At 39.5% G+C, this 14,243-nt stretch overlaps 1 protein-coding gene across 2 annotated transcripts in view; it reads left to right on the top strand.

Annotated features, from left to right (window-relative positions):
- The window catches only part of St6galnac5 (ST6 N-acetylgalactosaminide alpha-2,6-sialyltransferase 5), a 200,161-nt gene that overhangs the window by 167,718 nt on the left and 18,200 nt on the right, over positions 1–14,243 (top strand). The window contains exon 5 of one of the 2 annotated variants that reach the window (XM_074079735.1): positions 8,749–13,602. The exons of the other annotated variant lie outside the window; for it this stretch is intronic. Within the exon in view, the coding sequence (XP_073935836.1) occupies positions 8,749–8,980 (232 nt within the window). The 3' untranslated portion in view covers positions 8,981–13,602. Of the gene's footprint in view, positions 1–8,748; positions 13,603–14,243 lie in introns of those variants that run through there. 2 annotated transcript variants of the gene reach the window in all.

Here is a 14,243-nt window from a genome sequence, read left to right as displayed (position 1 = left end):
TCAGGCCTAGAGGAGTTCTTGCATTCCTGGGGCAAGAAGCCAACACAACAGGGCACCAGACCCTCCTGCCTTACTTGATCAAGAGCAGATTCACTGGAACTTTTGTAATGTAGGCTCTTGTATAGCATTTCTTTTCAAAATAATATCCCATGGCAAATAAGTAATTTGACAACCTCTGGTCTAGCATACAATCATGCTGCTTTCCCATCTAAATTCAACTTTCACAAGCTTTTCAGGAGTTTAATCATCACCTTCTTATTGCCAGGAAAATTTAGGCATGGGGAGCCAAAGCACTGATCTTATTCCCATAGCTACATCTAGCCATGCAGTGTGGTAGTGACTCAAAGGGCACACCAGCTGCCATTGCACCATGTGACCGAGGTGATGCAGTGGGAAAAGGAGTGCAGGCAAACAGCAGAGCAATCCATGAATGCCTGAGCTCCAGGTTAAGTGTTGGTAGCTCATCCTTACAAATCTGGAACTGTCATTTGCACCCAGCTCTCATGGGGGTCTGGCCTTCTCATCCCACCTGACAGGCCTGAGTTACTTTGAGGAGTTCATTGTCAAGAAAATTTCTGTAACCCCTAAAAGTATTGAGCAAACTGTGGGAAGAATGATAGCCTCTAAGCTACAAAACCACTTAATGCCACTAATGGAAGTAGTGGGTGTATAAATGGCCATAGCGGCAGATGAAGAGACATATTTAAGATCTGGCAGAATCAAATGCTGACTGAAGTCATCCAAGCGGCAAACAACCTTTTCCTCTTGAACTTGCTACCACCATAGCCTCCAGATTGCTCTTTCCAACTCTGGGCTTAATACCTGACCCATCACTTGATATCCCTCAGTGGTTTCCCCAAAGCTTTTTATACAGAGTTCACACTCTATATAAGCTAAGCACAGGGTCAGGCTTCCACATACTGCTTTAGTCACTCTTCCTCATTTGCACAAATTGTCATCAGCCATATGAAAATTCTTGTCATAGAACTCACCCTGCAGACATCTGTCCCTCTATCGGTCTAGAAGGTTTATTCCCTACTTCCTTAATTTGCCTGGATCTTAATTTAATTAAGAAATTCTTTCTTAATTTACTGGTTCTTTACTAATAGTCTTATCGTTGGCATTTTGTGTGCATGTATCTCACACCAGTCCTATGTTTAGCATGGTCATATGCATTATTTCATTGATCCATCCCATAATCTGATGAGGTGAACTTATTGTCACCATTTTACATGTGGGTTTTAAAGACCTGAAACAGTTGGCCAAAGGCCTTAGAGAAGATAAGTGGCAAAGGTAGGATTTGAATACAGGACTCAAGGACTCAAGAGACAATGCCATTAAGCCTTGACTCCCCTGTTTTACTCAGCAGCCCCTCTTCCTCAGACCTCCCTGACTGCCTGTGTAAGTCAGATCCATTGGCCCCCTGGACCTTACTCTTTCTTCTATCTGCCCCAGTTCACTGATTGACTTCTCCAGCTCCTTCATTTACCCCTTGGAGGAGGGGTCGTGGCTCAGTCCCCATTTGTTTTCTGATTTTTTTTTTTTTTGTTGGTGCTGGGGTGTGAACTCAGGACCTTATGCTTACTAGGCAGGCATTCTACCACTTGAGCCACTCGCCAGCAAATTCATTTGCATTTACTTTTTTTTTTTTTTTTGCTGGCAGTACTGGTGTTTGAACTCAGGCTTCATGTTTGCTAGGCAGGTGCTCTACCACCTGAGCCACACCACCAGGCCCTCAGTCCCCATTTGTATCTTTAGCACTTGTCATTGTGTCTGGCAGACAGTATATATTCAGTATTGATGGGCTCAGTGATAATCAAGAAAAAGACCTTTCCTTAGAAGTGTTTAAGAGTTTGATTGAAAACTTTTATTTCAAGATAATAACATCAGAATGGATGAAAAGTGTAATTAGCAAATGACAATTCAGAATTTGAGGGGGCCCAGAAGTCAATGATAGTCACCCTGTTTTATTCTCAGTCAGAGCATTGATTCCTCAAAGAGGGGCCAAAGCACCAAGCGCCCACCTTCCTTCTTCACCAGATTTCACACTCATCAGTGTTCAGAAAGCTAGAGAAAATTAATGCCATGTTGCACCAGCGAGAGCTCCAAAAATCTATTATTTTGTGGACAATATGCCCTTAAATCATCCCATATCCAGCGAGGAAGTCAAATCCATTCTCTTTGGATGGACTATAAATTGCAGTGAAAAGATCTGTTATCATTGCTTTCTAAACTAAGTTATGGTGAGTATTTTTAATCTCATTTTCCATTGTAAATTATTTGTGATAATAATAGGCCAAGCCTTTAAATTTTACCTAATAATGTTATTTCCGGTCACACTTAGCACATTACCAAGTTTACAACTCTCTGTTACCCATCATTTCTTGAGTATTAATTAGCAGGGTAATGATTCAGAGTGATCACTGTCGTGGAACTAAATTAATATCTCATCCATAATGTGAAGGACATCTCAAAGGTATCATGAATACCAGAGAGTTGATTTTGCTAGAATTATTAGCCAGTGAACATTCATAGAGCTGCCATCAGAAGTAACAGGGAAAGTTCCATCAAGTAGAATAAGACACTTAGGACGGGCAGGTGTGAAATAGCAATGTCACCTGTGTGGCTTATGTTTTTTTAAGTAGAGTTTAAATATATTATTGTGTTTCTTCCTGGAAGCTTATTGTTTTTTCCATCTTTGCCATAATTTTACCAACTCTTCCTAGTCACTGGGTGTTTTCATTATCTTCCTTCTGCCTCTTGTGGGTACCGTTGATCCATGCTCAGACATTATGGTGCCACCTGAGGAGCTTGAGCTGTGGGGGATAGGGTGGGGTTGAGGTGGAGTCCTTCTCCCATGAAGAATGAGCACCTGCAAGTTCTTGATGCTCCTTGTACCCCAGGCACACAAGTATTAATGCTTCCAAGGTGTGCAGCTGATTTTCTTCTTATGAGGATCTAAAGATAAGAAATCAAGGCAGCAGAATATGCATGGCTCAGTAGATCTCATAGTCTGAAAGAGCTGTTGAAAGACCATTTCTTCTGAATGCTGTATGGCATCCCTAAAGGTCTCTGTGCAAGTCAGTTGCAAAACAACCTAGACACTTGACAACCATTAATTCAACTCTATTCTTCAAACATTTCTTGATTGTCAATTATATGCCAGGTATCATGCCAAGAGAGTTAAAGAGAGTGTCTAAGAGTTCTAGACAAAGGTAAAGACCTTATTCTTTCCTTGGGACATTTGCAGCCTTTTACATAGTCCATTCCCAAACTCAGTAAGCAGAATCAATCAAAAAGGTACTGCAGGTGGGAAAAGGTCATTTCTTTTCCTCACCTATCACAAGATTCATGGCTGAGACTCCACTAATAAAAGACAGATGGACAAGAGAAAAGCATACACATTTAATATAAATTGTATGTGCACAGGTGATTTCAGAAGTTAAGACCCAGTGCAGCAGGGGAAGCTGTGTATTTTTATGTAAGTTTGATGAAGAAGCCAGTAGTTGTGGACAAATACGATTGGACAAAAAGGGTATGGGGAAGAGGGTTAGCAAAACCTATTTATATACATTTTTCTTGACATCTCTGTGTCTTTGAGGACAGAGTACAGGGAGGGTACTTCAGGAATGAAAGTTTTATGATCTACTTTTTTAGACGAGGAAGGCCAAGAATTCTTTTATGACCTGTTTTGCGGGGGGAAGGGCAAGAGAAAGGTGTCCTTTTGCTTCTTTTGTTTCTTTAAATGCCAAGGTACCTTATTTTGGTTTTGAACTTCATCAATATCTAGAAATGGAAGTATCTTATCTTGCTTGTTAATATTGTGAGCTTACCCCCAATTGTTCAGCTTAGCTTCTGAACTTTCAAAAATGTAACATTGCAAAATACATGCTGCCATTAAAATTAATGATCAGGAAAGCTGGGCTCAGAGGCTCAGGACTGTAATCCCAGATACTAAGGAGGCTGAGATCAGGAGGATTGCAGAACAAAGTTAGCCCAGGCAAAAAGTTAGTGCGTTGCCATCTGAACCAATAACTGGGCATGGTGGCATTGGTCTGTCATCCCAGCTACAAAGGAAATGTAAATAGGAGAATTTACATGCGCTCCAAGCTGGCCTGGGCAAAAAATGCGAGACCCTATTCAAAAAAATATCTAACACAAAAAGAGCTGGGTATGTGGCTCAAGTGGTAGAGCACCTTCCTAGCAAATGCAAGGCCCTGGGTTGAAACCCCATTACCACAAATGATAATAATAATAATAATAATGAACAGAATTGTAAGTGAGCCTGAGGCCTCTGCCTAACACCCACCCAGCTACACAGAGTCGATGCCCTTCACGGGGCACACCTATAGCGAAATGCTTGGAAGAATGCACCAAGACAAGCTGCTCTTAGCCATGTGCTGCAGAAACCGCAGGACAGGACTTCTCCAAGATACAAATCTCTCTGAAAAGTAAAGGTTGTGCAGGCAACCAACTTCAGTTCAGATCTTGGCTCTGAAGCTTCTTCAGTTTTTCTGTGCATGTGTCTTGTCATCCATAAAATAGTTGTAATAGTATGTTCCTTATAGGAAAGTTCTTAAGGTTAAATAAACTAGTGCATGTGGAGTCCTAAGCTCCATGCTTTGGGCTGAAATGGTTAAGTCGGGCAACTTGGATGTCCCATGAGTGAGGCTGTGTGCTTAAAGCCAGACAAGGACCCTATCTGAGTGCTACATGCTCATCGCTCCTACAGAAGCAGTGGTTGTCACCTTAGAGAGCTGATGGAGATGGAGAGGAGCTCACTTAAATTAAACACTAAGGCTTGGCAGGTACTTGCAAAATCAGCCTTCTCAACCCTGGCTGTGCATTAGGATCTCCCAAGGAGCTTCTTTTTAAAATAATACATGATAAAAATGTATCATTTTTAGATTGACTTATTTTTTCAATACTGGGGTTGAACTCAGGGTCTCGTGCTAGCTGGGGTGGCTCTCTACCACTTGAGGCATGCCTCCAGCCCTGTTTTGCTTTACCAATCTTTCAGATAGGGTATTGTGGTTTTTGCCCAGGGCCAACCCGAACTGTGATCTTCCTACCTATACCTCTTGTATAGGTAAGATGAGAGGCATGTACCGCCACAACCAGCTTGTTGGTTGAGATGGGGGTCTTACTAACTTTTTGAAACTTGATCCTTCCAAACTCTGTCTTCTGAATGGCTGGGATTACAGACGTGAGCCAATGCACCCAGCCTAAATGTTAACTTTTTGTTTTAGGTAATTTTATATTCATTGAAAAGTTGCCAAAAGAGTACAGAGAGTTCCGATACCCTTTATCCAGCCTCCCTTGATGCTGATATTTTGCCTTTGGCTATTGCTGATGGAAGGTTGCATGCATGGAAATCTGGTTCTGCGACCATCTTCCTCCAAGTCCAACAGCCCAGCCTCCTCTCCTGAAGCTTCACTTGACCCTGGACAGGAACTTGGACACCAGAATCCTTTTATGATGGCCTCCACATGTGGAAATCCTGCTGTTTATAGTTGTCTTCATGGGGTCAGGTGGAAGAAGAAAAAGCTATGTAGCCTTTAGAGAATCAGGTTGGAGAAGCAACCTAAGGAGATATGACCCTAAGCTAGGAAGGACTTTCTAAATGGAAAGTGGATTAAAGGTGAGGACAGATTCATTGCCCAGAGAACTGTTCCTGTCATACTCAGCTCTGCCTTCCCAAGTCCCACAGAGGACATTTCCACAGGTTGGACAAAGTGTTAAGGTACAGAAACAGCTCTTACATGAATGACTCACTTGGACAACTCTGATACCATGTTACCAAATGCATAAATTTAATTCTCCCTGTAGGTGATCAATATGGTGCCAGATAAGCTTTCATTCAAAGAGATGGTCTTCCTGAATAAGGAAATTGATCCCATAGCATCCTTTAGCTGGTTTCCAATTACCCTCTATTCCTAGGTGCCAAATCAATCTCATGATATTTTTAGAAACCTAATTGTTTCTTTAGTGAGATTGATGCCAACAAGATGTCCAAGACTTAGATGAGTCAAATTGAAAAACTGATTTAAGAAGGAATAAGAGCTTAACCCCAAGTATACCATAATACTATGAACTTGGCATGGTTCTCCATATTATGTATATGAAACTGTGGAGGTTTATCTCATAAGTTTCTACTCTTATTTCTTTTTTTTTCCAACCTGAGTCAGTTCAAACCTGAATTTTCCCTAGCATGCATTTTCTGAATTGAAAACATCTTCTATACTCCCTTCAGAATGACTATCATTAAGAAAACAAACAACAACAAATGTTAATGAGAATGCAGGGAAAAGGAAATCCTTATAAATTGTTGGTGGCAATGTAAATTTGTGTAGCCCCTATGGAAATAAGAAGTGGGGAGGGTTCTCGAAAAACTGAAAATGGACCTATGATATGATCTTGCTAGACCACTCCATACCCAAAGGAATGTAAGTCAGTACACAACAGACATACCTGCATACCTATGTTTACTGTGGCACGATTCACAGTAACCAAGTCGTGTAATCAGTTTAGGTGCCCATCAACAGATGAGTGAATAAAGAAAATGTGGTATATATGCACAATGGAGAATTATTCAGCTGCAAAGAATGAAATTAATGGAACTGGAGATCATCACATGTCTTCTCTCAGATAAAGAAACTGGATTTTTAAAAAAGATATGAAAATAGAAGAGGGATTGTTGAGGGCAGTGGGAAGAGAAAGGGGGGAAAGAGAGGATGATGGCAGAATGAATATGACCAAAGTACAAAGGATGCAAGTATGAAAGCATCATAATGAAACCCACCACTCTGCACTACTAATTTTAAAAAGTAACAGAAGAATAACACCATCTATTAAAATATTAAGAGAATTCCACTTCTAAGGTAGATAAATCAGTGAACTATGTCATAACTAGACAGGAAAGGATCCAGTTTCCCCATAAAACATAGTCTCCCCAGACAGACATATTAGAGATGTGAACAGTTAATTTAGCACAGCATCCAAACCAGGATGAGGAATGTTTAGATGCTGCATGACAAAAATAAATCTCTCTTCCTGGAAGAACTTTAACCTACGAGGAGAAGCTGCTCAAAGGTTTATTGTTGTCAGAGCCACAAACTTGACACCTCTCTTGATAAAAGACTTCGATCCCTGACCCCAGTAAAGTTGTTACTCTAAAAGCCATTTGTGTATTGATCGCCTCTGAAGAAAACGAATAGGTGGCTAGCAGGATGAACATCTTTGGGAAACCACACTGCTGTACTTAGAAGAGAGCCCAGTGACTGGAGGGGACCCCAGGGCATCAGGATCTCAAAGGCCATGCACAAAAAAATTAGACAGCTTGGGCCTTTTCTTTTCTGGGTCTTTGAAGCAAGGCCTGGGGATGCATGCTCAAAGTAAGAAAGTCTGGCTGCTGGGAAACCTTGACTAATCTAATCATATACTCTTCTAAAGATGGAAGAGTGGGGTGGAGTGGTATAGAATGGAAACTAGCCTGACACCAGGGCTCTTTAGTAAGAGTACAGCAAGGGTACATACCACCTTAAAGAAGTCAAGTCAGTGATTCTTCTTTGAGGTTGATACGGGGAATGTAGAGGAAAAAACATACTTGAACTGTTGGGCTATTCATCAGGGGTTGGGGATTTAGAATTTTGGGACCAAAGAACTCTAGATTTTGAATTCATGGATTATCTAGAACAGCAGGAGAAAATTTCTGTCTTCCTTTTTCTCACATGAGATCAAACTAGGACCATTATCTTTCCACACCTGGAGGACAAAATGTCTTTAGAAGCCCGCTGCTTAGTGGTTAACTGCATATAAAGTTCTTTCAAAAACATGAATTCAAAAATTATTTATTGATCCCCTACTAGGCACTGTTATAGGAATATGACATATCCTTGACCTCATAACAGACAATAAATAGGGAAACAAACAACAGCAATTTCAAGAAGAGATTAGTGCCATAAAGAAAATGAAAATGAGAAGAAGCAAAAAAAGCAAGTGTCAGGCAAGGCCTGTGAGGAGAATACATTTGAGTTGATCCCCAATGGTGAGAACAAATGAACAGGGAGAGTGCTGCAGACAGGTGATGCTCATCAGGTGCCATGTCTCTGACGGAGGTATAAGGTTGGTGGAGCTGATAATCAGCACACCCAGTTGGCTGAAGCAGAGTGGACAAGGCTGTATGGGTCAGGAGAAGATTCTGGAAAAGAGCCAGAATGTAATATGTAATATGTAATATCCTACAAGTCATGCTCCCAATATAACTGGAAACCTCTGGAGGGTTTGGAGTGTTGTACTGGGAAAGGGATGATTTTAGATAGATAGATAGATATAGAGATATATACAGATATAATGATTACATTATTATCATATGTAATCAATAATAATCATATCTATCTACTGTCTGTATTATCTCTATGGCTGTCTATGGCAAGTTGACTATTTGGGGGCAAGAATGGAAATAAGAGCTCTAATTGTTATAATTATAATATTTATGCCACATGCTAGAAGCCTGAATGTCTCACAACAGATTTATAATCTCTTTGATACTGATGGTCACTACATTTATTGCACAATCTTAACTTCCTTATTTCTTAAACATCAGAAAAAAATCATTTGTTGAAATTCATTTGACTAGAAGATATGATTTGTGTTTATCAGCTTATGTTAATATCTTGCATGAATTTGTCAATGAAAAAAAATCAGGTGTTTTTTTTTCTTTAATCAGTGTCTCGCTTTCCTCCCAAGGGATCCTAACCATCCTTCAGTATCTTATCATTATTATGAACCTTTTGGACCTGATGAATGTACAATGTACCTTTCTCATGAGCGAGGACGCAAGGGCAGTCATCACCGCTTTATCACCGAGAAACGAGTGTTTAAGAACTGGGCACGGACATTCAATATTCACTTTTTTCAACCAGACTGGAAACCGGAATCGCCTGCTATAAATCATCCTGAGAATAAACCTGTGTTCTGAGGAATGAGCATGCCAAACCATGATCCCAGGTACCCACGGTATCAGACACAGGTGCTGAACTCCTTGAACCACCAAACAGGAAAGGGGAACAAAACAGCTGGCAAAGAACCACCTCGCTCCTTCAGCACCACGGACAGATGCCAAATAGGCATGACCACAAGGTGTTGTGGCTGTTTTGTAAGAACAAATGCTATAATTAACATATCCTAATAAGTGTTATCCCTTTGAAAGGGGTCACCTTAGGAGTTGGACGCTCATTTCAGTGATGCTGTCATGGCTAAAAAACATTTTGGATCTCTTTAAGTATTGCCTTTGAAACTGAAACATGAGCAACTCCGTGTTAGTTGCATTCCTTTATAGAAATAACCCATCAAAAGATGTTTTTCTATCAAGTCGTATTCTAACCTGACCTATAACCTTTGTCATTTGTTGGACTCTGTTTGTGTGATTTGTAAAAAGCAGCCTGAAAGTGTGGACGTGATTCCTGAAGAGCACATCTCCTCCACTGACTTTCATACAGCAAATGTCCAATATTTATTTATTGAGAATTTTTTAGTGTACTCTAGGCCAGTATTTTTATAGATTATTATTATGTGGTAATTTGTTCTTCCTAACTCTTTAGTCCTGAATGATAGTTGGAAATGGCCCAGGATTGGGTTGATGAGTACTGTGTTCACAATGCTCCTTGTTAGCATGCGATTGGTGTTTGACTTGGAAACATTGTGTTGCATTTTTTGAACCCCAGGCTGCAGGCAAATTGCTCTAATTATAGCAAGAACAGCTATCATACTTTCTAATGTACAGAAATGTTCCAAAAGAACAAGATTGAAAACCAAAAAACTGTGTTATTAAAAGAAAAAGATGCCAACAAGAGAAATTTAAAGATAGTTTTCTTTAGCAACAATTAATATGAGTAATTTCTCTTAAGCCCTGGTTTCCTCTTCTTCAGAACATTGTCACTGTGCCAGATGACCTCTTAGGTGTCATTTCAATCTAAAATTCTATGAGCCTCTCACTGACCCATTTGAGGACGTCACCCTTGCAATAAATGGAACCTTACAGATACCTTGTGAAGGGAGGCATTTTATAGTCCCATGCTACTTATGTCCCTCTATAGTTAAAAACATATTTCCTCCTAGGTTAAAATCTATCCCTTGCTTCTTTAGAAGCATAACATTCACATGCACAGGTATGCACATGTGTGCACACACACACTTCTGAGATGTTCCCTCAATATAAGGGCAAGAAGCTTCCCTTTTGTGAGAAGAGAATACAAGGAGATTCCAATCACATAACTCATTATCCTGTGAACTATTCAGACTCACTCACTGCAAATCTTAAATTGTCTTCTCTGCCGTTCTTTGGTCTGAAGGAATACGAAGGATTTATTTTATTCAAAGTCAAGATAAATTAGTATTATATACTTTCATTTAAATAAGTAATATTGGTCAAAAAATAGTTTTCTTAAGAAAACCAAGTGTGGTGGCCTATGCCTGTAATCCCAGCTACTCAAGAGGTGGTGATCAGTAAAATCATGGGTAGAGGCCAACTGAGGCAAAAAGTTAGTGAGACCACATCTGAACAAAATAAGCCAGGCATAGTGGTTAATGCTTGTCATCCCAGCTATGTGGAAAACTATAAGTAGGAGAACTGTGGCCTGAGGCCAGCCCCGAGCAAAAAGCAAGACCATATCTGAAAAATAATGTAAGACCATACCATAAAAATAACATAAAGCAAAAAGGACTGGAGGTGTTGCTCAAGTGGTAGTGACTGCCTAGCAAGCACAAGGTCCATTCTCAAACCCAAGAATCACCAGAAAAACAAAAAAAGAATATACTAGCGTTTTCTTTACACGTGACTGAAGAGGCATCAGTTTCTGTAATGCCAATTTTTTGAAGGCACCAGTAAATAAGAGACTGATGTTATTTTATAAAACATGACTTCTCTTGTGACTAAAGCCCCCTCAGTTACCACTTCTTTTCCCTCTTCTTAATTAATAAAGAATCCATTCTCTTTCACTAGTTAGTACTATTAAGTATATGGAGTGCTATTGTTGAAATGCAAACACAGTCCAGGTATTCAAACAAAACAATGTTATCATTATTGTGATGTGGCATGAGCTGTTAAAAAGCAGTAAAAAAAAAAAAAAAAAAAAAAAAAGGCTGTCCAAAGCCATTTCAAAGCAGAAATTCGTTCTTCAAATTTTCTCTGCATTCAAGGGACTATGAATTTTATTCCACCACAACCCCTTCCATAGCACAGACTCTGGCACACCATGTTTTTCTGAACACAGGAAAAGCATACGAATTTTATGCAGCTGATTTATAGGCTACCTTTCCAATCTTGAAGAAGTTATGTTGCTCAGATGTAAGTGGCTCCTTTGACAACTCCTATATTTATGGAAATTTGAAAAAGTATAGTTGTAAGGATGTAACTATATTACCTAATCTAATAATATCTCACATGTCTGTGTAGCTTTAGGTTTTTCTTTAAAAAGAAAAAAAATACCATGATGATAGATCCACTTTTCTTTTTTGCAACTTCTCCCTATCAAATATTCAAAAAAGAATTGAAAGCAATCATATTCTCAAGGCCCTGGTTTTGTTGGGAAATGTTTTAAATTCACATGTAGCTAGAATATGTGAGTTCATTTTTTTTTCAAAACTATGGTATAAATAAGTATAAGAAATTATCACTTGGGTAGTGGTTTTATTGCAGCATTAAAGAAAATGCCTAGAATTCTGATGGACTGTGCTGATGGACCTGGTTGTGGGCAATTGAATTCCTGTCTTGACACTATCATTTCATGACTGTCAGACTTAACACCATTAAACACCATTAAACATAAACTCTGATATAAAAGATGACTACAAACCATGTTTACAGACCTCAGTGATTTCAGCACATTTGAAGCCTAAGCCATACTTGCTTTGTTATATACCTTTTTCTTCTCTCCCTAGCTATGTCATCAGCTTCCTCCTAGCTTTTAAGAGCACAGTAATACAATGCCACAGCTGGCCGATCCATGGCTTCTGTTATTTCAACGCAAGAACATTTGGCAGAGGCCATTACAATAGATAGCCATTATGGGCAAAGATACAGGAATTCACAAACAAAATCAATCACTTCAAATGGCCCATAAAAAGAGGAATCTCACATTTAATATTCTACAGTAAATATTCACCCAAGAAAGCATACATTAAAAGAACATTAGGAGGTAAATATTCAGTGTGCTGCGTGGGGACTTAGCTGTGTGATTTCCATTACCATTAATGGGTGTTTGGCATCTAAGCTCCTGTGCTTTGCTAACCCTGGTCTGTGCTCCTGAGGGCTAGACATAAAACCAGAACAATTCAGGAACTCTGATGTCCTGAGATCTCAGCGTTTGATGTTTTCTTCAAAAAATAAATGAAAGTAAAACATGCAATACTATCCCTAAAAGAATCCTTAGGTTGCTACTAGATTTGCTATCAGATTCCAAATGACACTATTCAACACAGATTACCTTTGCTTTTCTGGAAGTCCTCTCCATCATTTATGTATTTGAATTCCATTAGAATGGAGGGAAATATTTCATTTTGAATTAAACATGTCTTTCAAAAATTAAAATTACTGATTCTGAGGCTAAATGAATACTAGGTAAAAGTAGAAGGAAAAATAAAATTCTATTAAGGTTAAGACAGTATTATTTAAATGCATATATACCTACTTAGTACCTGCTCAAGTATTTGCCCTGTGTAAGAGTGACCTTATTTCAGAATTATGCCCTGGATTCCACCAGAGTAAAGATTTAAGTTGTTAAACAGACCTACTTGAGAGACCTGTGTTCCTGTTCTGTTCTGCATGTTGCATACTGACTCAACCATTTCCCCTGTCCTCACAGCTTTTCTCTGGAGTCTCATTCTGTCTCTTCACCATCATTCTCTCCTGATTCTCTTCTGTCTTCAGTGTGTTCCCAAACCAGCAGTCTTTGGGGCTGGTAAGATCTTCCTTACAGGTTTTTAACTAGAGACCTATCTAGAGAACAGATTCAGGGTAGATCCTGCCAGAGTTAAATGACCACAGTAGGTGGGAGGAGTCAATCTGGCTACAGGACAAGGTACTTCAGAAGTACCCTCCTGGATGGCCTGGAGTCAGGGGAGAAGGAAGTTTTGAGACAGGGTTTCCTACTAACACTAGAGCTGTCCTAGACAAAGCAGGACAGTGGATCACCCTCTCAGTAACTTCCTCAAAAAAAAAAATAATAATGAGCCTGAAGAATGAGGCAGGAGAAGTAACCAATTGTTAGAAGATACTTTAGAAAGATGAGAGTGCATCTCTCATCAGTGTTCAGGCTTAACACTGAACAGGAGCAACCCCTCTATTCTAGCTTACTCACCTCCACCTACTCAGGGTATTGAAATGTAAATGCAAACAAGGCTGAAATTGTTTGTTTCTAATCAGTGCTGTAATATTATATGCTACCTTAGGTTGTCCTTCGTCTTTTTATGTATGTGTCTCTTAGACTAATTAGATTGTAAGCTCCTTGAGGGCAGGGACTGTTTCTCTGTTGTCTTTGTACCCCATACCTAGTACAGTGCCTTGCTCACAATAGGCACTCAATAAATGTCTGTTGTTGATGATGACCTCTTTAATGTTAGCCCAACGGATTGGTACTTAGATACAAATACATTCTTCTATTTGAAAAAAACAAGAGATGCAAAAGTTTGTGATAGAGTTAAACATTGAATGGGATTTTATAGGGTCAGTTCCTAAACCTGTAACATTCTTAATCAACAGAGCTGACCTAGATTTGGGTAGGTTGCTGAATTTATTAGGTTTGCTAATGCTGGCTGTACTGAACACACAGGCGAGGTAAAGTTCAGCAAGCGTTGTGTTTTCACTGCTTAGTGAACTGTTCTCAGTTAGCACAAATTAAATTTAATATTGACAAATGCTACACCATATGCAGAGAGACAGAAAAGCAGTTTGGGCTCTGACTTCCATGGTGGAACTATGAATGGAATGATATTATAAGACAAGGGATAGCTTGCCTTAAACTTGACAGCTTCCTAGAGCTGCTGGGACTCCAACCAGTGATGATGGAGGATTGCTCAAAATTAAGCATGAATTTATCTGAAAGATAAAATAAAACAAACAAAAGAAGAACTTTTGTTTCCATGAAGCAGATCCATGTGAGGCAAAGGAGAAACCCTGGGAAAAGATGTCCTTAGGTTGAGCATCCCAGACCAGAAACACTGCAGGCCAGCATGTGCTGCCTCGT

This window comes from Castor canadensis, chromosome 7 (assembly GCF_047511655.1).
Source record: "Castor canadensis chromosome 7, mCasCan1.hap1v2, whole genome shotgun sequence".
Classification (NCBI taxonomy): Eukaryota; Metazoa; Chordata; class Mammalia; order Rodentia; family Castoridae; genus Castor; species Castor canadensis.
The sequence above is the reverse complement of the archived record's forward strand: the minus strand, read 5'-3'. Positions and strand labels throughout refer to the sequence as shown.